Source organism: Maylandia zebra, linkage group LG8, assembly GCF_041146795.1.
Source record: "Maylandia zebra isolate NMK-2024a linkage group LG8, Mzebra_GT3a, whole genome shotgun sequence".
In the NCBI taxonomy this organism is placed as follows: domain Eukaryota; kingdom Metazoa; phylum Chordata; class Actinopteri; order Cichliformes; family Cichlidae; genus Maylandia; species Maylandia zebra.
In genome coordinates this window covers 27,680,255-27,702,609 of record NC_135174.1, presented here as the reverse complement: position 1 = coordinate 27,702,609, position 22,355 = coordinate 27,680,255, and the positions used below count along the sequence as shown (strand labels likewise).

General features: G+C 41.5%; 4 protein-coding genes across 4 annotated transcripts; 3 read left to right on the top strand and 1 right to left on the bottom strand.

Moving 5' to 3' along the window:
* The first annotated feature begins 826 nt into the window (after positions 1-826).
* plaub (plasminogen activator, urokinase b) lies at positions 827-8,857 on the top strand. Its single transcript, XM_004565936.3, has 11 exons — positions 827-937; positions 1,040-1,133; positions 2,371-2,475; positions 2,559-2,712; positions 3,158-3,255; positions 3,679-3,720; positions 3,799-4,000; positions 4,086-4,237; positions 5,085-5,225; positions 5,654-5,802; positions 5,891-8,857. The coding sequence occupies exons 1-11, from the start codon at positions 845-847 to the stop codon at positions 6,083-6,085; spliced, it is 1,425 nt and encodes a 474-aa protein (XP_004565993.1). The 5' UTR covers positions 827-844; the 3' UTR covers positions 6,086-8,857.
* A 3,239-nt stretch (positions 8,858-12,096) lies between these two features.
* On the top strand, positions 12,097-13,616 carry LOC101473175 (uncharacterized). The gene is made up of 3 exons (XM_004565935.4): positions 12,097-12,214; positions 12,422-12,546; positions 13,044-13,616. The coding sequence occupies exons 2-3, from the start codon at positions 12,443-12,445 to the stop codon at positions 13,468-13,470; spliced, it is 531 nt and encodes a 176-aa protein (XP_004565992.1). The 5' UTR covers positions 12,097-12,214; positions 12,422-12,442; the 3' UTR covers positions 13,471-13,616.
* A 916-nt stretch (positions 13,617-14,532) lies between these two features.
* LOC101472879 (DELTA-stichotoxin-Hcr4a) lies at positions 14,533-15,913 on the top strand. The gene is made up of 3 exons (XM_004565934.3): positions 14,533-14,931; positions 15,051-15,171; positions 15,336-15,913. The coding sequence occupies exons 2-3, from the start codon at positions 15,068-15,070 to the stop codon at positions 15,784-15,786; spliced, it is 555 nt and encodes a 184-aa protein (XP_004565991.1). The 5' UTR covers positions 14,533-14,931; positions 15,051-15,067; the 3' UTR covers positions 15,787-15,913.
* Positions 15,914-16,195: 282 nt separating this feature from the next.
* On the bottom strand, positions 16,196-20,386 carry LOC101472596 (endonuclease domain-containing 1 protein). The gene is made up of 2 exons (XM_004565933.4): positions 20,053-20,386; positions 16,196-17,436 (listed from the first exon to the last, which is right to left on the bottom strand). Exons 1-2 carry the CDS (start codon positions 20,374-20,376, stop codon positions 16,801-16,803), a joined length of 960 nt encoding a protein of 319 aa, XP_004565990.2. The 5' UTR covers positions 20,377-20,386; the 3' UTR covers positions 16,196-16,800.
* Positions 20,387-22,355: the final 1,969 nt, after the last annotated feature.

The following is a 22,355-nucleotide window of genomic DNA, read 5'->3' as shown; positions in this document are numbered from 1 at the left end:
TGTTTGACCAATGAACCACCAAATAAATTCGTAGTCTTCAGGAATAGTTCTCCAGGCTTCTTGAAGGACATTTAAAGCTCTTCTTGGGACGTTGGTGGTTTTTGTTAATCATCCCATCAAGCTCTAAAACACCACTGGCTGAAATCAACCCATGACAGAGTCTACACCATGTTGAACAGGTTTCACACTGTTGTACTTCTCTTCTGACCTCATCCTTACAAATTTTACTTTTTTTTTGTAAACCAAGAAATGTCAGATTTAGAGTCATCACTCCATAAAACCTGCTGCCACAGGTTTCAGTCCAGTTCTTGTGTAGTTTGGCATAGTCAGCCTTTTTCTCCCAGTTTTTGTTCCTTGGAAGCAAAATGTAAAGAAATGAGGGTTGACTCAAGACTTTAGCACAGCACTGTATACACATATATACATATTTGTGTCAGACCACACCCACTAAAATCCCCAAACCATTTCTTGGTACATCAGTAGTGTGAGTTTCCCAACAGATTATGCTGTATGGAAGCAAACACAGTGCAGTAATGTGATATTCAGACAAATATGAACATGTTTTATTTAATCAAACATCCTGATTCATTTAAATCTAATTATAGTTACCTTCAGCATGTAAACACCTGCAGTTCTAGACTGGCTGACATACCACAGATACTGATATGCTCCCTGAAAACTGATGGTGTGGATTACCAGTGATGACTCATTCACATGTACTGTAAACAGCTATTTCTTCACTCTACATCTAGTGGGTCAGCCAGCCAGCTGTCAGCCAATCAGGACTCCTCCCTCCACTGAACAGAATAAACCCCGAGGAGGCTGCCACTCTGCAAGCACGCTCATGCAAAGCCTTCAAACCGAGCCGAGAAGCATCATGAAAACAATGAGAAGCTTTTTCCTCTGCGCGCTGGCCTTCCTGTCAGCAGCTCAGGCTGTGAGGACAATTATTTTTATCTGTTTTTATTTTTTTATTAACGCCAATTTTATGTTAGTCTTCTTTCACGAGGCTTTATTTAACTTTTTAAAATGTTTTCAGGGCCTGCTGGATGAAAGGAGAAGGCGTGAGTTAGCTTTTTCCCCCCACTCCTCCTCTTCCTCGTCTTCGTTCTCCTCGTCCTCTCAGCGTTCAGGTGAGACGCTTTTATTCATCTCCTGAGCATGAAATGTGTAATTTACTTTGGCAGCAAATAAGCAAAGCTGTATTTAGACAGCACACTTCATTCCAGGTGGAAGCACAAAGTGCTGCTCCTATGATTACCTACAATACTGTGCAAAAGTCTTGAGCCACCTGTATTTATTTATATTTTGCCAGCTTGAAAGTCAATATTTGATGTGACTTCTTGTTTTCCTCAGCACAGCCTGAACTGAATTAGCTCTCCAAGCTTAATGTAGGAGATTCAGCGCTTTTGTGTGGCTGTTGGCTGCTGTCTGTTTCATGATCCCACACTGCTTCAGTAATGTTGCATTCTGGGCTCTGTGGGAGGCCAATCCATGACTGTATGACAGGAAGAATGTGAATGTAGGTCAGTGGCTTAAGGGGCTTAACAAACAACAGCAAACATTGTCAGCTACAAAGACTGGACTGAAAACAAATGAAACAGTAGCTTTAAAATAATTAACAAAAGCAATCACTGAGCCTCCCCCCCATCAAAAAAACAAACGAACTAAAATAAATAAAATCACGCAGCAGCAGAAATAAAATGATCATTTGACCCATAAATAGAGTGCTGAAAGGTGAGTCACCTAATGTGAGTCACTGGGTCGTTCCTGTGGTTTGGAGCATACAGCAGCTTCACCTGTACTCACCTGGGAATAACCAGACAGGCTGTTCCAGATTACTTGTGGCTGGTTCACCGCTTACTCATGTATCAGAGAGATAGTGCGTGACCTGGATGTTACTGAGTCAGGTTAGGGTTAGGGTCCAGCCCAGGGTCCAGACTCCCGTTTGCCGTCAGAACTTCCTTCATTTTTGCTGACAAAGATTCAACAAAGCGCTAAAAACATTCCTCAGAGATTTAGTCCATGTCGACATGATATCATCATGGTGCAAATTTCCTGTTCCACCACATCCCAAATTTTATCTACTCGATCTGAGGATTGTGATATGGCTACTTATCCCCCTGGAGGCACTCGTTATAAGATGGGCACACTGTGGTTATAAAGGGATGGACGTGGTCAGGTAGGCGGTGAAACTGCTGTGATTGGCTGATTAGATATTTCTTCTTTCTTCTAATGAACTGGCCTGTCAGTCTTACTGCTATACCTTGTATTATATGACCTCTTATTTTCCAGCCACATTTCATAATCATAAAATATGCTGTCGATGTGGGTCTCAAAAGTGTCGTCAGCTTTCGTCTTATTTTGTAGGTGAGATTTGTCTCAACGGCGGCACCTCGGTCCCAGCGCTGATTTCTGGTGCACACCTGTTCTGTCGCTGCACTGATGGCTTTGAAGGCACACATTGTGAAACAGGTGAGCAGCTCAACAGCAAACCAAACGTTACTGATAGTTTTCAGATTTTCTAATCGCCCTCACCTGTCATACTGTCACTTCAGTAAAAGCGAGTCACTGCTATGAGGGAGTGGGACTGTACTACAAAGGCACAGCATCTAAAACAGTCAGCGGACAAACATGTTTGCAGTGGGACGAGGAGACCAGGAGGCAGTACCTGCATTTGGACATCAACGCCGGGAAGCACAACTACTGCAGGTCTGAGTTTGGATCTTTGAAGTTTCACATTCCTTTTGCAAAATGTTGGATAGTTGGAAGAAAAAAAATATCAGTGTCTCCCACTAATCAGCTGGGCTCCTTCATATTTTTAAGCGAGTGTAAAAACCACAGCACTTTATCTTCAGCTGTTCTAGCAGTCCGGCTCTTTTAATTCAGGCGTTCATCAACCATAATCTTTAATCGAATAATCTAAACACCAAACATTACAGTTCATGCTACAGATTCCAGTTTTGTGACCAACTAGTCTCAGCAATCAGAGACAGTGCTCATATCAAACCTGTCAGTGTTAGCAGAGACGGTTAGAAAATGTTTTCAGGTCTTTCATGGCCAGATTCCATCATTTATACTCCAACCATTTGCATATGTTCGTCAGGCTGGACTGTTTGTTTACTTGGATGGTTTGTTTTTTATTTTTTTTATTCAGAAATCTTCACTACAGACGTCGTCCGTGGTGTAACGTTTGGAAAAACCTGCAGCTGGTGTGGGAATACTGCGACATGCCGCTTTGCAATTTCAAGCCACGTAAGTGTGTTCTCTGATAGGACTGTTATTAAAGTCAGTGAAGCATTTTTCATTGATGGTGCATCAGTCACTGGAGCAAAAGGAGCCAAATTTATGGGGACCAGGAGGGAGAATAAAAGTCCAAAATCCACCATGGATTCAAAGTATAGGGGTTTTTCCAAATGCAGATGAAAATGTAACTGAATTCTGGAAAATTGGCAAAGAAAAAAAGCTAAATAATCTCTTATTTTGTTTAGAAGGGCATAAATATATTTTCTCAGCAGTTCTTTAAGTCTCACTCTGCTCTGGTGCTGGAGACTTTGAGACTTAGAGTATATAAAAAATCTCCAATGAGAATTTAAAAAATAACCCAGAATTTAAAGGGTTAAATGTTCTGGGAAAATCAAATCTTTAGCATTAAAAAAACCCATTTCTGTCTTATAGTTCCACCTGTGGCTTCACCTGTCCCCACCCAGCCAGAGCACGGTGAGTCCTCACTAACGCCTGTGAATCCCATTCCTCGCTTCTCTCGGCGACACTTTTAAACTTTTTTTCATTTTCCAGTTGCAGAGATGACGACATGTGGCCAGCGCACCAGAAGAAAGCAGCTGAAGATCGTTGGCGGAACAGTTGCCACTGTGGAATCCCACCCGTGGATCGCTGCCATATTTTGGCGCCCTAAATCCAAAGAGAAAGTTTTCCGCTGCGGGGGCAGTCTGATCTCCGCCTGCTGGGTCCTCACAGCTGCCCACTGCTTCCCCGACGGGTAGGAAGTGAGATCATTTACTGGAAATGCAGCAGGTGCTGAGAAATAGCTGTGACTGGACTTGTTTTGTGAATTTGTGTTTCAGAAATAACACCATAGCAGAGCGCTTCACCGTCACCCTGGGGAAAAACGCCCTGAACGAGAGCAACCCGAGCGTGGAGCAAAAATTCAGGGTGGAAAAAATCTTCATCCACGAAGGGTTTGATAATAACGAGGGGAACTTCAACAACGATATTGGTGTGAACACACAAATTAAAACATCTTTTGAAACTAAGTTTTTAATCAAGCAGAGCGTTACTCCAGCCTCACTGCCCACAGTTGCAATGCATCTGCAAGCTGCTTTGCAACCCACTTCCACCCCAGCTGTTGTTCTGTGCGTTTTACTGTCAGGTGCCAAAACAGTCAATCCACCAAATAGAAGTTTCGACAGTTAGAAATAACACTTATCTTTGACTATAATTTAAAATATGGAAAAAATATATATTTATAGCAATACGTGCTGGGGGGTTTTCTCAAAAAACTTGAAAAGAATGTTCCGATTTTAGTCTGTTTGCCTCTATCAGTTAATGAAATCTCAACAAAGAGACACTCATCCTTTTTTTAAAAATTAGTTTAGGGGTTAATGTCTTTTTAAAATAATACTTGGCTGCTTAACACCGAGGCTGATACTGCTTCAGATCATTTCCCATTAAAAGGGAGTTCTTCCTCCATACTCTCAGCAAGTGCTGCTCAAAGGGAATCATGTGATCAAGTGTCTCAAATGGTTAAAAGTTTGATTCCTGCCTGAGACATAAATTCCAATTGGGGTTGTGTTAGGAAGAACATCTGGTGTAAAAACTCTGCCAAAATCAAACATGCAGCACTTTGGTGACCCCTTGTGGCTTTATTTACTTTACTATGGAAACGCTCGGACCCTAAGAAGAATCTTAAACCAGCATCCCACATTAGATGGATTTTAGGATCTAGTTACCTGACAAATTTAGTCATTCTGCAATAAGATTTTAGAATTCTCTTGAATTTCAGAGGCCTTTTTCTTAAAGCTGTAATTCAATCAAAGGTGTGATTGTTGATAATTGTCTTGCAGCTCTGGTGAAGCTGAAGACCAAACTTGGTAAATGTGCTAAGGAGAGCAGCGCTGTGAGGACGGTCTGCCTGCCGCCACCTCAGCAGAGCCTGCAGCCAGGATTCACCTGTGACATTGCCGGATATGGGAAAGAAAGTCACGGTGAGGAGAGTCCTCTGAGCATTGTTCTTACATCTGACAGAAACAAACGTATATCAAGTATGTCTACACTAAAATATTACACCTGTAAGTGAAGCCTGAAGCAAATCGAACATTAACTACTTGCAGATTTATGTGTTCGATCCAATAATAACTTTTGTGCTGTTTCAAGTTGAGCTGATCTGTCCACTGAATGTTTGCACACCGGCTACAAAGTCGGGAATCATTGACACACTCTGAACTTTGTGCTCATTTTTCTTTTGTTATGGGAATATTATTGGAAGCCTTACAAAGACAAGTCACCAGCTATCAGTGTAGCAGAACAAGTGAAGGAAACAGAGGCTCATTTAAAATGCCTAATTTCTGTAACTGCAGCACATAATTATAATTATGTTCACCCTTCAGGGCTTTAACACTCCTCTTCTCTCCAGCTTTGTGGTACAGGTCTCAATACCTAAAAGAGGCTCAGGTGAACCTCCTCGCCGACAACGTGTGCCGAGGGAAGGATTATTACGATAACATGATTACTGATAACATGTTTTGTGCCGCTCGTCCCGACTGGAGTCAGGATGCCTGCGAGGTATTTGCACACGTCTGGTCTCCACTTTGATTCCAGAGGTCGGTTTGTCAGTTTCCTTCAGCGCTGCTTGTCTTTTCTTCCCCCGCAGGGAGACTCAGGAGGCCCTCTGGTGTGCGAAGTCGGAAGCAGGCTCTTCCTGTTTGGAATAATCAGCTGGGGCGACGGCTGCGCCAAAGAGCTGCGTCCCGGTGTTTACACCAGAGTGACCAATTACAACAAATGGATAGAAGCGAAGACTCACCTGGGGTCCATCACCGCTGGAGCCATGTTTCCTCAGAAATGACCTTTAAGGCCCGCCCACATGTAGAGGCATTTGCTGGAGAATATTTCAGGTTGTGGTTATGCATGTAAACCTCATGTTTTGTTTCCACTGGTTGCAGTACAAATTGTTGGTGGTGGTGCTGTTTTTATTGTTCTAGTAGTTGTATAGCAATAATATGTTTATTATTCGTGTGAACAAATCCCAAGACACAACAAAAACTGGCGGTAATTGTAGCCTACGGCCCTATATTTCGGTCTGAGATGTGGGAGTAAGCCACAGTATTAGTACAACATCAAAACATGGAGTCAGAAGACCTGTGAAGCCTTGGACTTTTCTAGCCAAGAGATGTTCAGTCAGAAAGAGATCAAACACATTTGTCAAGTGCTGTAGCTGTGGTGTAGCTTTAACACAGCCAGCGTCGGTGTAAATATGTAGCACTCCAGCCAGGTGGCCAGTCAGAGTACTGACACAGAGAGACAACCATTCACACTCAGAAACCTGTGGGAGTAAGCCACAGTATTAGTATCAACATCAAAGGTCAGAAGACCTGTGAAGCCTTGGACTGACTGCGGCTTTCCGGCCAAGAGATGTTCAGTCAGAAAGAGATAATTTGATACGTAATTTGAATGGTAACATCCATCCATCCATCTTCTTCCGCTTATCCGGGGCTGGGTCGTGGGGGCAGCAGCCCAAGCAGAGAAGTTCAGACCTTCCTCTCACCAGCCACCTCCTCTAGCTTCTCTGGGGGAACACCAAGGCGTTCTCAAGCCAGCCAAGAGATATAATCTCTCCAGCGTGTCCTGGGTCTGCAGACCCCGGGGCCTCCTCCCAGTGGGACATGCCCGGAAAACGCCCAGAGGCGCCCAGGAGGCATTCTTGTCAGATGCCCGAACCACCTCAACTGGCTCCTTTTGATATGGAGGAGCAGCCGCTCTACTCTGAGCCCCTCCAGAATGGCCAGCCACCCTTCGGAGGAAGCCCATTTCCGCCGTTTGTATCAGCGATCTCATTCTTTCGGTCACTACCCACAGCTCGTGGCCATAAGTGAGGGTAGGGACGTAGATCGACCGGTAAATTGAGAGCTTCGCTTTTACACTCAGCTCTCTCTTCACCACAATGGACCAGTACAGCGTCCGCATCGCTGCGAAACATCTTTCTGAAAATTCGGCCATTTACCATGTGGCTTAAACATAATCCAGTGCTAACCTTGGAACGGTCGCCTGGACTGCAATAACTCAAAATCTTACCAAGTATATTTGTCTTATTTCTCATCAAAATTATCTCATTACACTTAAAATAAGACACAATCAGCTACAGAGCAACATTTCAGTAAGATTTCGAGTTAACTCAAAATTTTGAGTAAAGTAAGTCAAAATTTCGAGCTACTTTTCTCAAAATTTCGAGTTAATAAGTTGAAATTTCAAGTTATAGATGCTTTTTTTGTTGTTGTTTTTTTGTGGCAGAAACGGGCTTCCATACACCTGTGACCTGATGGATGTTAGCATTAAACACAAGAGACACTAAAACATGATTTAAGCCCTACAACAGAATAAAAGAAACAAATATAAGAATTAACCCTTTCACACATAGTGGTCACTACAGTTACAGCTATTCAAAGGCTGTGTTCTTGTATTTGTGTCAGTGTTGATGGTATACTTGCACATAAACCACTACATTGGACACTGATGTGTCACTGCATACCCTGCTACCCACTGGTCATTTAATGTTACTGTAGATGTGTGACGTGTTTCACTGTAATTATTGTTATTTTTCTTAAGCATTTTTATTCATCTTTTCATGCCTAAAGATGATTAAAAATACTTAAGTAAAAAATCCTGATTGAGGTCGTCTTAATTCATGCATGAAATGGTTAAAAGACAAATTAAACATTAAGCGGTTAAGTTAGCATAACAACACCACACAAGTACACAAGCTAACACCAGTAAGCAGTGTTACTTGTTTCACTTGTCAGTGGTTTTAATGTTGTGGCTGACTGATGTGTCTCATGCAATAGAGTGAATACACACTCTGAGTCTCCTAATATGAAAACATGTTACTGTTTCACAAACACACGAGTAAGCAATGGGCTTCAGACTGAGTTAATGTTAGTATTAAAATGAGAATTCAACAAGTTCATTCTTATCTTAAGAGCCAGTGTTACCAGTGTTTTTGCTGGTTTTATCATCTTCCAGTCAGGTTTACCTTAGCTCAAAGTTAAGCACTTTAGAAATCACTCCTGTGCTTCTGCTAGTAAAGTGTTTTGTGTGGAAACTTTAAATCTGCTGTGTTTAAATGAAATGCTGATGTTTTTAGAAACAGAGTAATGTGTAATGCTGTGTGATGGTTATTGTGTCTGTATCTAGTCAGGTCCACACCTACTTATTCACTGGTTTCATTGTAGAAGTTAAGAAATCAAAACTATGTAGTCACACAGATACCGATGACAGACCGGGACACTATTGTTGGTGTGTTGCTCAGGTTCATGAGATCATACCTTGAATAATTTGAACACGGCTCTTCCAGTAGCTGAAACCTGTTAAAATTCAGGAATCTAAAATGCTTCATTTACACTTGCTGCAGGCTACATCCATGTGTCATACTATATATATTTTGTAATTCAAAGGTCTTCATCTTTGTTCTACACGAGGCTGAAATAAGCAGGTCTGCCCAAACCTGGTTACTGTATCATCTCGAGACATATTTTTGAATTTTTATGGATTCGTCTGCAGATTTTCTTCAGATATTTTCTTCTTTAAATGAAATAAACTTTATTTTACTGTTTTTCTAACATTATTCACTGGATATTATTGAACTTTGGGAATTTCCCTGTTGATGCAAAAACACAACTTTCTGTCTGTCAAACTTTGTTATCTTTAACATTTTCATAGATTCAATCAAAGAAACTGGAACAAATGCTGTGTTTTTCCAACAGACAGATAGTAACAAAGTGCCTAAAGATGCAATTTAAAACTGGTTCTTTGCAGATGGTGAGGGGTTATCAACCAGCGTACTCCTAGTGCTGGTCTGAAGTCTGATAAATGAGGAGCACTGCACCAAGCAGAGCATCGGCATAAAATCTTTACCAAATTAAACATCTGGATTATCAAGAATGGGATTACCTGATCGATCAGGGACCAAGTTAGCAACAACAACTGCTGGCACCAACAGGGTGCCAGTTGGTCAAAGATACAGGTGGAGGAGAGGGGGATGGCATATTTGGAACTAGTGAAAGAACATGCTGGTAGGCTCTTACATACTGTGTGTGCAAGAGCCTACTGTAGGTAGAAGGAAGTAAGGTAGGGAGTATGGCAAGCACGAAGATGCTAAGATTTGTGATCCTGAACTGCTTATCCTGAAGTGGATAAGCAGTTAAGTAAAAGGAGGTCTCAAAATAAAACAGAGCTATGATTCAGGGAATTTCCTGGACGAGCCCCCACTTATCTTACAAGCCTCTTGCATGTAAAAAGCCTAGGAGACACAGTGAGTGTAAGATAAAGTATAGGCAGTACTAACTATAGACTGAGCCTCCGAACAAACCTAACCATGTGTCAAATGAATTTATTTTACAAATTACGGTGGAGTATTTATAATTATACTACATTATTTAACATAAATAGGCAAGAAAAGAAAAAAGGAAAGAAGTTAAGGCCAGGGTCTCCAAGACCAAAATAAGCAACAAATAACCCGACTCTTTAGAGAGTAAAGAAACATATTTCTAGGTTAAAACCAAAAAATACTAAATACAGATAAACTTCCCAGCTGGCCACAAAACAGGAGAAAAATGCGCATAAACAAAAACGGTAGAGAACTCCTCATCTAGCTGCCACTAACAAGTAAAACACTTTACGGACACTTTTTACTGGGGCTATATACAAAGTTACACACAAAGATCTGAATACTGTTCAGCTGTGGCAGTCAGGTGTGAGAAACCTGGAACAGCAGCTCTCTTTCAAAAAGAGGCCAAAGTGTCAGTGAACCTAACCCAGGGGTCCCCAATCCCAGTCCACGAGGGCCGGTGTCCCTGCAGGTTTTAGATATCACCCTGGATCAACACACCTGAATCACATGATTAGTTCATTACCAGGCCTCTGAAGAACGCCAAGACATGTTGAGAAGGTAATTTATCCATTTAAATCAGTTGTGATGGATCAATATAAACATATTTAAAACCTGCAGGGACACCGGCCCTCGTGGATTGGGACTGGGACCCCTGACGTAACCGATTTAAATTTAAATTGAAACACTGGTTTGAATCAGAGCTCCTGTGGTTGGCGTCGTGGTGCAGTGGGAACGATTTTACACCGGATGATCTTCTGCCACCTTTCCTATATGATCTAGCTTTGAACTGGAATGAGAGTACACTGGTGTGTCCCCCCCCTCCAGTGGATGAATTAATGGATATAGTATAAAGTCATTAAAGTTCATAGAATGAGTGTCAGGAACACTGCAAACATGATCAATTATCATTTAAAAAAACTTCTTACTTCAGGACTTTATACACACAGTGACCACAGGATGGTGCTACACACACACACACACACACAAATAAGACTGGCAGCAATGCAATTATCATTTATCAGCCTTCCACCTGCCTTCCTGTGTATTATAATCAAATACATAGCTATGTAACCTCCAACTGCATACAGAGAAACTCAATACAAGTCAGCATTAAAACAACTCTTCTAATACATATCGATTATAGGAACGTTAAAAAAAGACTATTAGTACAGATTTCCTATTATAGAACAATAACCATTTATGAAACTTTTTTCTGGTGAAAGCACTACATGTTCATGTGTCACACCTTATCAGTCATTCAAAGAACGCAACATCTGGGGCTCAAGGTGTCTCCTGAAATCTCCAACAGGCTCATTTTTTAGTTTAGCATTCGCTTCCATATAGCAGACCTGCTATAGGCCTCACCTTCGCTATTTGAAGTCACTGAACTGAACCTCACAACTCTGCTTGTGCTGTGTTTTACTGACAGTTCAATAGATCTGTGCTTCTTTCAGATATTTTAGTTCTAGTTTTAATGTTTTTATTAGTTTGTCCTTTAATTAGGTCACACTTGTCTCGGTGCGCTGCAGTGTTAGTTTACAATAGTTGATAGGTTCTTTTACTATCTTAAATCCAGTAGTCCCACCAGTGGTGACCGCCCCACTGTCTGTCTGTGGTAGAAAACTTAAGAAAAGACATACATGGTAATCGGAGCACTAGGTGCAGTGACTCCCAAGCTAGGCGAGTGACTCCAACAGATCCCAGGAACAACAAAGGAGATCTCTGTCCAGAAGAGCGCAGTCCTAGGAACATCTAAGATACTGTGCAGGACCCTCAAGCTCCCAGGCCTCTGGTGGAGGAGCTTGAAGGATAGCCTGCCCGCAGGGGTGGGCGGGGAACTTTTTTTAAAAATTGTTTTTACTAAAGCTGCATGTATTTATAGTCCTGTTGCTCTTTTTTTTTTGTCATTTACCATTTCTTTTTGGTCACTTTGTGCTCCATTTCTATTTGGTTCTCATTGTTTGTCTTATTTGTACTTTTGCATGTTTATGCAGTAATTCTGCTTTTGTATTGTCATTCTGCAATTATTTGTTGGGTCACAGCAATCTGTAATCCCTCTTTGTGTTTTTAGTCATAATATGTCTGAATGTGAACTGCTGGGCTGGTAACTTTTCTGCTTTCTCACTTCCAGTTTTTGCATGTTGGGACAGGCTGCGGATTCAAACATCAAGGACAAACAAATATTTAAACATCCAGACCTTTAAAAAAGGGTGTGTTGAATTCATTTGTGTCCATGAATCATGAAACTGTTGCAAGAATGTTAAATCTCCTGTGAAGAGACAGACTGTGGAAACCCCCCCCAAAGAAAAGCAGAATTTCATGTCAGCTGCAAAGATAGACCGGTTCAGGTGGTTTAAGGATCGTGAGGTTTTGGGTGCAACTCTGCACTCGTTACCAGACTCGCAGGTACATGTGAAGTGATCACATACTGTTTGATTGAAAGCAGAGAGAAAGAGAAAGGCACGCCCACTTAACTGAAGCTCATGTGTTAGGTGTGACAGAGAGGGCGTGACTTTAAACTCATCTCCAAATCGAAGTCCGACCTGTTTTCAGAGGACTCTCTGCCATCCTGTGTGTGTCACCTAACGCGAAGTAAGTGCTCATTTCTGCAGGTGTTTTTGTCAGTTTGTGAAATTAGTGAATACAGATATTTAATAGTGACTTTTTGGCTATATGTAATGTTTCGTGTTTACTTCATCTTCAGTTCATATTCCAGTGTTTATTTCAGCAGGACAGCTAAAACATTTCATGACAGAGCTTTGCTGCACTTTGCATGGCTCACACCTGTTTTTCTTGTAGCCGTTACCAACAGTCGTCACCATGGCTGAAAATGCAGAGGCCCACTCCACCACTCTTACCACCAATCGCAACATCACCATGGAAATCACCAACATCACCACCGCCTACTGCCTCGTCAACCCAAAGTAACACAGCCCAAACTATTTCTCTTTTACTCCAGCATAAAGTTTTTGATTTCTTTGCTTATGTAAGAGAGCATTTATTGTTTGCAGTTAAACAAAAAAAAAGACATTTATCTTTTAAAATTTCAATGCCCGTGTGATGCAAAATTATCAAAAGTCAGACAAAAAGACCTGTCTATCACTCTTTAACACAAGTTATTTCTGCCATCCATCATTTGTTACTTTGTATCCTTGTGGTTTCTTGTGTCTGCATTTTAATTGTAACCAATATTTTTTTACTGATGTGTAAAAAATGGCCAGAATGATATTTGCATGTCCTTTGATATTTAAACATTAGTCCTGTTGAGTCTGCAGTTGATGAGCTTGCACCACCTCCAGCAGTGCCAGTGTTAAATGTCTGATGGCATCAACAGTCAGGAGGATATTGCACAGTTGACTGTTTTTACATCGAGGTGCATTAATAAACCTTTGATCGTTTCCTCTGCCCTCCTTCCTTTCAGGGTTCACATGGAAAGTGGCTTCGCCCACAGCCCTCCGCAGCCCACCGTGCGCACCACTAAGACAGAGGTGTGCTCTTTCACCAAGGATGACAACACAGCATCAGGTGCTGCGGGTGTGCTGACCTATGACCTGTTTGACATGCGCAGCCGCCGCTGCGATGGCATTGTGGCCATCATGTTCTCCGTGCCGTTCGACTACAACTTCTACAAGAACTGGCTCGGCGTGGGCGTCCTTGATAAATCGAAAGCTGTCGACAGCAAGTTGTTCAACTACATGTACAACGACAAGAACTGCAGCGACTTTGTCCGCTACGAGGCCAAAGGCTCAGGGCTGGTGTTCAGAGGCAAGACGGTGGATGTGAGGGCATGTATGTCCGATGAGGGCAAAGCTATTGTTAAACTGGAGCTGTATGACAGGATGGGCTAAAGAGTCTGGTTGTATTAGGTGTGAGAATAAAATGTTCGCAAACAAATGTGTCGAGTGTATTTGCTGATATTCCTGAAAACCAAAGTGCAAGTTGTCATCCTTATGGTTTAGAGGTGCTTTAAACAAATAAAAAACAATTCAACTGACTTGTTGTCCTCTGTGTTTCTTTGTTCAATCTAAAAATAAATTGTTGGACATGACTTCAAATGTTTGCATGCAAAAGTGAATAAAAATGTAGCTAATCATTCTCAACCCTTAACCCAGCCTGTGACTTGTCCCACTATTTTCCAGTTATTTACTGAGGAATTTCTTCTAAAGTTAGGGTTTAAGTTCACTGCTGACAACACTTCCTGCTTACTAATGGTACGACGGAACAAAAGAGTATAAAACTGCAAAAAATACTATAAGTATTTTAAAATAATGAGTGTTTTAAAAGAGAGGAAAAGGGAGTTGGGATCATCATTAGTTCTTCCTCAAATTGTAGTCTTTACTTTTATCTTACTATCTAACTTATTATCTCATCCTTAAGACATCGTTTTCACTGTTGTGAGCCATTGTTATGAAGCTAATATAAAAGTTTTCAAATGATATAGTATTGAATAAGTGTCCTAACCTCCCCAAAAGTATTAAGGATGCATGCTTTATTCTAGAGCATCCTAATCTCTAATCTAAATGCTATTTCCCTGTAAAATCATCAGATGTTCATCTCTGACATGCTGCTCCTGTAATCTGCTCTGGACAGTCACACAAATACAGGCCACTAACATTACCCTGCTGTGGTATTTTGTTTGGTCATTGCATGTAATTTTATTGAGTTATTTAATATATCTTTTTAATAAGTTATGTTTAATGTTTAGTGCCTATGGCCACGGTGTATCACATCTTTTCTTATCTTGACAAGGATGAATAACTCTTCCTGTTCTTCCAATGGGATTACACAGTAATATTAGGAGTGCAGGGTCTATTATAAAGTATTATAACCTCTCCTTATTGGAATTTTTTAAGTTTAAAGTTAATTTTCTTGTTGGTTTGGATTGGGGAATAGGTTATTCATCAACCTTTCAACAGACATGTTTCAAACTGTCTAAGCCCTCTGCAGAGACGAAGCATGTTTGTTTCCTCATGCAGACAATGGAAAAACAAAATCACAGACCCAGAAAGAAAAGGTGTAGTGCAGAAAAATCCCACAAACCTCAACAAACCAGTTCGTAGTTTCACAAATTGACAGCAGTGTGAGAACAAAAAGACTACAGTTATCCTGTGCTGTTATTGTTAGCTACACCCTTTGCTTTACACCTCTGCAGACATGCGATGGGAAGCAACATGGGAGGTGGATGCATGCTTATGGGTGGAGACACCTTTGGGTGCAACGCATTCCCCAACGAGACTCATGTAAGAGCTGAACTCAGTGTCTCAAATCTGTCCAAGCACGAGTCCGCTACGTACCAGTGATCCCGACAGGTAAGACGCTTCATTCCTGCTCAGTTATTTGAGGGTTTCAGATGGATTTGCATTTTTATTTCAATTGGTTAAACTCATTCACAGATCTGCAGTTTACACTTCTGTTCTGTCTGTCACAGCCTTTACAAGCCACACCATGAGTGAATCTGCAGAAGCTTTGGCTGCCGCTGTCGAAAGCCGAAGGAACGTCACCATAGAGATCACTAACCTCACCAACAACTACTGCCTGATTGACCCTAAGTATGTCCAAAATAAATACACTTTTGCTCACTTTGTCTGTACAGATTAAAGTTAGAATATGCTTTACGTGCAGCTTGACAAATATCCAGTTAGGAAAATTCATTTTCAAATTTTGCTTCCTGCTTTCATTTTTTCCTCACTTTTGCTGCTGTTAAAAATTAAAGGCTTTTCCTGGAAAGTGGCAGCTGCCGCAGCCCCCCACAACCGACTGTACGTCCACAAAAGACTGAAGTGTGCAACTTCGGCAAGGGCAAAGCCAAAGCCACTGGGGCAGTGGGCGTGCTGACCTACGACCTGTTCAAGAAGGAGCTCAACAGAGCCGATGAGACACTCGCTATAATGTTCTCTGTGCCATATGACTATAACATGTACAAGAACTGGTTTGCCTTGGGAATCTACAAGAAGGGCAAAGAGTGCAATGAGAGCCTGTTCAAAGAGATGTATTACAACAAAGAGCAGGTGGGATTCGTGCGGGTGGAGGCCAAAGGCTCCGACCTCACCTTTGAGGGCGGGAGCCTGGACATCAAGGGTACCATGTCCCCCCTGGGCAGGGCCATCATGAAGGTGGAGATCTGGGACAAGCTCTTCACTCCCCACATGCAGCAATCTTACTGAGTTGTTGATTCATGTTTGTCAGAGTAAACCTGCTTGAAACACCACCGTGTAGCCAATTGTACACCTGTGCTACTGTATTACCTGTAAATGCAATAAATTCTTACTAGTCTGATGTGATAAAACACAAGTGTCAGTGATCATTTGACATGAAATACACACAACGACACACCAGTTGGGTTTAACTTGTGGAGCAGGTGACTGAGTCTGTTACTCATTACTTTGATTGGGGCATGAAGTACAAACAAAACCAGCAGGTTTGGGAAGTAATTCATTACAGTTACTCAAGTACTGTGTTTGAATATAATTTTAAGAGTCAAGCTTTATATTTTTAATCATCTGTGGAATTTTACAACATTTTGATTCAGACAGTGGAAGCTGATTTAGGACACAAACACTGCAGCAATGAAAATCTTTTCTATATTGATTTATTATAGTTTCTGTCATTTGCAGGTGCACATATTAACACATACTATGTGCTGTTAGATAAATCGGATATACTTTATGCACCCAAAAGGGAAAATTAGGACATTCCAATTTCTCAATAGTAAAAAATAAAAGAATAATACGTAGTAATATAGATGTTGCATGTAAGAGTTGGAGTCATTGCCACTTTTTCCTTTGGGGCAAAGATATAGAAGTTATAGATCAGGTTATGAAAAGTTTTCTTTGATACTTCAAGTATATTTGGCTAACAAAACATCTGTGCTCTACTTTGGTAGGAATGTGCATTGTTGTTTAGTACCTGAGTAGTTCTTACACCACTGATCATTATTAGTTATTTAGTGAATCAGAATCAGAATATGAATTAGTTTGATACATACATACAACTTCAGCCGAAATGTGGAGCTACATGTATTGCACAAGGACACCACCTAGTGGTTTAAAGTGTTTTGTGCATACTTGAACTCAGCGGCAGCGCGTTGTGTATGAGTCATTTCAGTAGTGGTCATTAATATTTGCACTTTGTGTTATTCTCCTCACAGAAATGTGTATATAACAGCATTTATGTATCATTTATGTATTTTCTGTGAGGTCTGATCCGGTGCACTGCTCATAAAACACACTAACAACAGTATTGAATCTGTCCTTCAAGTACATCTCGAGTGTTTCCAGGGACATATTTCTCACATCATATCCCCTGAATTGTTTCTTAACCGTCTTATCAACAGGCACAATCTCCTCGCTGCTGTTGGGGTCGTTGCGTCCGATGCCCGCGTACGTGGGAAAGGCGTTGGTTAGCTCTTTTGGAAGACTTTGGTTGTACTTTGGACAGCAGTAGGCAGACCACATATACTCAGGCACCGCCACGCGGTGATTCTTGAGCCAGTGCTCGTCATTGCGGTAGGGGATGATGCCCGTCACGACGTAGGCATATCCGAGACAGTAGGTTGCTAAGGTGTGATTCACACTGTGCTCCAGAAGTTCCCAAGGCCCATCATTAGAACCGTTCTTTTGGGGAACCACGTTGGTGAGGGTGAAGGTGGATGAGCGGGTGTCGTGGCTCATGTGGTGGAGGCTGGGGTTCAAGTGGCCACGGGAGTAGGTGGAGTTGATGTAGTCCAGCTGCACTGCCTGGCTCTCCACGATGTTCTGATCCAGAGGGCCTGGGGGGAACTGTTCCATGTTGCCATCTCCCCCTGGGTAGGCTAGCTGTTTATCAGCAAAGGAAGAAACGGGGTTTTATTACAGACTTTACACTTCACTGATTTCACAAATGACTTTAAGCTGTTCGGCTAAAATGTTGTCGACACTCCTAAAGCTGCATTTGTACTATTATCAGCAATGCTTCAATGGAAGTACCAGGACTATGCTTTAAACTTAACCTCCCGGTCATTACCAGTCCACCTACGGTTGAGAGGGATTTGTCCTAGCCTCATGCTAAATAAGCAAATATTCACAAAATAAAAGATGCTAAGTTATGAAGTTTATTTTGGCATTGCCACTTGATACTGCCTTTAGTCCAAGACTATAAACATGTTTTCAGTGTGGCCTTCACTTATATGTCACTTTTTTTTACTCTGGGACTAGACAGGACATCAAGCAAGTGTCCTGTTAAAAATCCTTAAACTGACCAATCTGCAGAAATGAGCAGAAAGCTAAAACTCCACAAGTTGATTCTGTTCATCTGGATGTAGCGTTTTCAGTGAGAGAAATGTTTCTTCACTCATCCAAGTGACTTCTTCAGTCTCAGCTGACTGCAGGTTTCCCCAATCTTATAAACAGTACATTTGCATAATGACTGAAACCAGCCCACTGAAGAAACAAAGGGCTGGGAGGTCCAGCCCTTTGTTTCTCCCACTGAAAACGCTACATCCAGATGAACAGAATCAACTTTTGGAGACGCAGAATGCTAAGGGTTTTTGCACAATGTCAGCGTCCTAATTAGAGAAACTACAGAAGCATTGCTTTATATTATTATCATTGCTGTATTTACTAAAGTAAGATCGTTTTTTTCTAGAAGCAGGTGTAAAAACGTATTTTACATGTTTAGCTCCAATTGCTCCTTCTCATTGAGAAGTGCTCTTGCTAGTGCCCCCTGCTGTTTGTCTGGATAAACTGCAGCCCATTTCTGTACATTCAGAAGTGTGAAATGCAAAGCAGATCATCACACTGAAATCAAAAGTGGGGACATAAATTAGGCAAATAGAGTCACAATTTCATTTCCGCCTTTGACTAATCAGAGGAACAGGGGGGTTTCCGTTTAGGGTGGAGGAGTGGGGTATCTCCTGCTGCACATGTGGCGCTTACTATGTTTATCGTCCAAAGAACTTTCAGGCTTTTCGTCATTTTATTAGTTGGGATGAGAAATCTTAACACTTTTATTTATTCATATCACACGGCCTTTAACAGGATGTCGTGGAAAGTTTTCTTGATATAAACAGTCAAAGGGTTACAACCACCACCCCCACTTCCTTACAGTCTCACATATTGAGCCAGTGTTGGATATTTTTGACATTATAAAAGCGAGAAAGTGTCCTACAAGAAATATGCGGCACAAAAAAAGAAAAAAAAGAAGTGTTATATCCCCTTTCAACCTGTTAACTGTACCGTAAAACAGATATGGCCCAAAGGTTTGGAAGTAGCACAAAATTTGAGTTTCAAACACTTTAACACTTCAGTTTTTATTCATTTATTTCTCTTTATTCACGTTTTTAGTATGGCCAGTCCTCAGAAAGCGATCAGTTTGCAGCACTGATTGAGGCAGGATCAATCAGGGTTTACCCTTGACACAGATCTCAGCCGTGCCACTGAAAAGTGTCCTGTTAAAAATCCCTAAACTGACCAATCTGCAGAAATGAGCAGAAAGCTAAAGCTCCACAAGTTGATTCTGTTCATCTGGATGTAGCGTTTTCAGTGGGAGAAACGTTTTGTCACTCATCCAGGTGACTTCTTCAGTCTCAGCTGACTGCAGGTTTCCCCAATCTTATAAACCGTACATTTGCATAATGACTGAAACCAGCCCACTGAAGAAACAAGGAGAAAGGTCAATACTGCAAATGCTGACTGTTTGCATTAATTTGCTTTATTTGTCAGTAAAAGTTTGACTTTTGGCCTTGACTTTGCTGCAAGTGAAAATAGGATTAGATAAGTGTACAAAGAGCTTCACATAACATAACAAAAACAAACTTCACAAGAGGAAGTTGGGAAAAGCAGCATTCAAATGAAATATTTGTTCTTCTGCTTCCCACTCCAACTCTACCAAACCATCACAGTCATTTTATTTTGCCTTCCCCATTTAACTCTTGTGTGACTCTTATATTTTGGGGTTTTACAGTGGAACACACATTTTGTGTGTATTCCAGTAAATTTTATCAAATTTCTCCTTGTGGGACAATTAAAGGATTTACCAAGTCATCTTTTATCTCGTTCAAACATGCAGTGTCAAAAATATTGTGTACCAGCCAGCGCTATAGTAATTATGTCAACAGTCAACTTCCTCCCATAAACCAAATTCCTCTTGACGCACATGCTCGACAATCACATGATTTTCGCTGGCATGTCAACACACTTGGAGCGGTTAACAGTTCTGAGACGTGAAGTGTGCGGCGTGTTTGCACGCAGAGCCGACACAGCACAAAGTCTAAGTTCTGCTTAAACTCGGTTTTTTTCTTTTAGTTTAGTTTAATTTTTGTGTTTTGTGTTTTGTTTTTGTTTTTTACTTTGGCCTGTTTCCATTCCAGCTTCAATAATCACCATGATGCATGCTATCTATTACTTTTGTTGTTCTTTTTAATATAAACACACACGGATTATTCAAACTCTCACCTGTGGCTCAAACTTCCAGGATGCTGAGGGTCTCTTTCCCGCAGGTACTGTGTACAAATAGGCGGAAAACCAGGGCGAGCGGCGGGGTCGGCTGTACAGGGTGGCGAACCGATACTTGTTGATAAAACGCTGGCAGATCGGCGTCCCTGCCAGACCCTTAGGGGGCCAAGACCTGTAAAAGAACTGCAGGCACGGAGTGAAGGTCCCGACATCCGCAGCGCACAGCGAGCAGCCTGCAGCAAAGAGCAGGGCGAGCAGAGCGCACAAACGAGGCATTTTACCGGTGGCGAAGCGAGTCTCTTTAACCTCCCAGAGCCTTTTCATACATTCACACAAAGACGCGATGCCCGGAATCCACTCGTGGTTTTTCCCTTTAGATCAACACGTGACCTCCTTAAAGCAGAAACAGTTTCAGTGATAAAAAAAGAAGTAAATAGGATTACAGAATCTGTCCACCGTGTCAGCGCCATCTCAGTAAATTCCAGCTGATGTAGAACATCTGTTCAACCATGTCAGCGTTTATTTGTGACGTTGTATTTAACAAGAAGTACAAAAAATAAAAATAAAAAACATCCATAAAAGCGTAAATTAAAATAAGAACACGAAACACCTCATTGCTTTACACAGGTAGAGAATAGTTTTAAGTGTGTCTGGGTTGGAGGTATGGGATGTTGGATTGGCACATCAAAAAAAAAAAAAAATTTAGAACAAATTTTAAAGTCTCATTAGAGCCACCATCACACAGTAGAAACAACAGTTAACTTTACTTTGCAAAGAAATCAACAACTCCTCAAGACAGCAAGTGATTGATGTGTAATGATCAGCTCTTCATAGTGATAAACGTAAATATTTTATGGAGTGAGCCCAGTCTGCAGCAGGGACTGCAGGTGTTAAAGAGCAGCTGTATTTGACCCCGTGGGAATCAAAATGGCTCTTGTCATGGCTGACTGAGCACCTTGGGCACTATTCTGTGAAAGTCTGAAAAGAAACCTTAAAAAGTCGGGCCAGGTCTCATTTACATTTCACTTTCAGCAACAGACAAGAGTGGATGGACACAGATTACCTTGACCTTATTAATGCTGTGAGCTGCTCAGTTATAAGATCATCCAACCAAAGCATCAGCATCAGCATTCACTGTCAAATGAGGACAAAATGATCAACCTTTCCAATGAAGAGCTTCGTTAATTGATAAAATATTTTCAACACAGCACTTCTAAAAATACTAGTTTTCTTTCAAAAACTTCAATAATTTGTATTTATTTATACACAATACCAGAATTATTTCAGAAAAACAAAAACTACCATGATCAATATAATCAGGCCTCAGGAGATTGAACCATGGCAAAAACCACTGCTGTTCAATGATGCGCTTTGACTTGGTAATGTTCAAAGCCAGTCTGAGCGTTACCTAAAAATGTTCTCACAGAATAAAAAACCCACCAAGGGTTTGGGCTATAACATTAAAAAGCTTTATGCCAAAAACAAAAGACATCAGTTTAGACTCAAGAAAAAGAATCGTTGACATCCACAAAGCAGAAAATAGATATATAAAATTATCTCAGTCTTTCCAAGTGTCAAGAACTGAAATAAGATGTATCAAAATCAAGAGCCACATAGTACAGAACACACCTGGCAGCAGTGCTTTAAGTGGGCCGGTACGCGCCGGTACTCAGTACCGCCACTTCTAAATATAGCTCTTGAGAGTACCGCCACCTCTCCATGCGCCCAGGACGTGCTTTTAGCGTACCGGTACTCTCATTTGCACAGCTGTTATAATCGTTTGGCTGCGCTGCCGCTTTTCAGAGCGCCCTTCACAAGCACGCTTCCTAATTCGTCCCACCGAGAGCAGAGACTACATTACCCATACACCAATGTGTTTTACAAGTGAAAAGCGCATGCGTCGCTTTTGCCGTTGTCATGTCAACAACTCAACGTGGTCCGGAGAGTGTGTGTAAAACGCGCAAACAGCTGCTCGTTAAAATACAAAAACAATGAACACTTAATATGCTCTCCTGGCATCAGATTCTGAGTAGTAAAAGAACAAGGTCAGAATCAGAGGACTCGCTGGCTGACACCCCACCAAGCCAGAATGATATCGCTGCAGGTCAGACGCAAGCTAATGAAAGCTGCACTAGTGTCGCAGCCGCGGACGACGGCACTTTTGGCGACGACGAGGACGAGAATGACACCATTTCTACCGATGACAACAGCCGCGTTAGCGAGCATGAGTGGCCAGAATGTTGGTCCCAAGCACAAGTCCGGTATTTCTCCACAAATTACAAGTGGCTGATCAGCAGAAATCA

Excerpts from the sequence above, each read along its gene's own strand:
- LOC101472596 (XM_004565933.4), bottom strand. The coding sequence starts at position 20,376 with ATGAAAAGGCTCTGGGAGGTTAAAGAGACTCGCTTCGCCACCGGTAAA. Across the intron at positions 17,437-20,052 it reads CCTGGAAGTTTGAGCCACAG|CTAGCCTACCCAGGGGGAGA; the intron begins GTGAGAGTTTGA and ends GCTGATAAACAG.
- plaub (XM_004565936.3), top strand. The coding sequence starts at position 845 with ATGCAAAGCCTTCAAACCGAGCCGAGAAGCATCATGAAAACAATGAGA. Across the intron at positions 2,713-3,157 it reads GGGAAGCACAACTACTGCAG|AAATCTTCACTACAGACGTC; the intron begins GTCTGAGTTTGG and ends TTTTTTATTCAG. Across the intron at positions 5,226-5,653 it reads ATATGGGAAAGAAAGTCACG|CTTTGTGGTACAGGTCTCAA; the intron begins GTGAGGAGAGTC and ends TCTTCTCTCCAG.
- LOC101472879 (XM_004565934.3), top strand. The coding sequence starts at position 15,068 with ATGAGTGAATCTGCAGAAGCTTTGGCTGCCGCTGTCGAAAGCCGAAGG. Across the intron at positions 15,172-15,335 it reads TACTGCCTGATTGACCCTAA|GCTTTTCCTGGAAAGTGGCA; the intron begins GTATGTCCAAAA and ends TAAAAATTAAAG.
- LOC101473175 (XM_004565935.4), top strand. The coding sequence starts at position 12,443 with ATGGCTGAAAATGCAGAGGCCCACTCCACCACTCTTACCACCAATCGC. Across the intron at positions 12,547-13,043 it reads TACTGCCTCGTCAACCCAAA|GGTTCACATGGAAAGTGGCT; the intron begins GTAACACAGCCC and ends CCTTCCTTTCAG.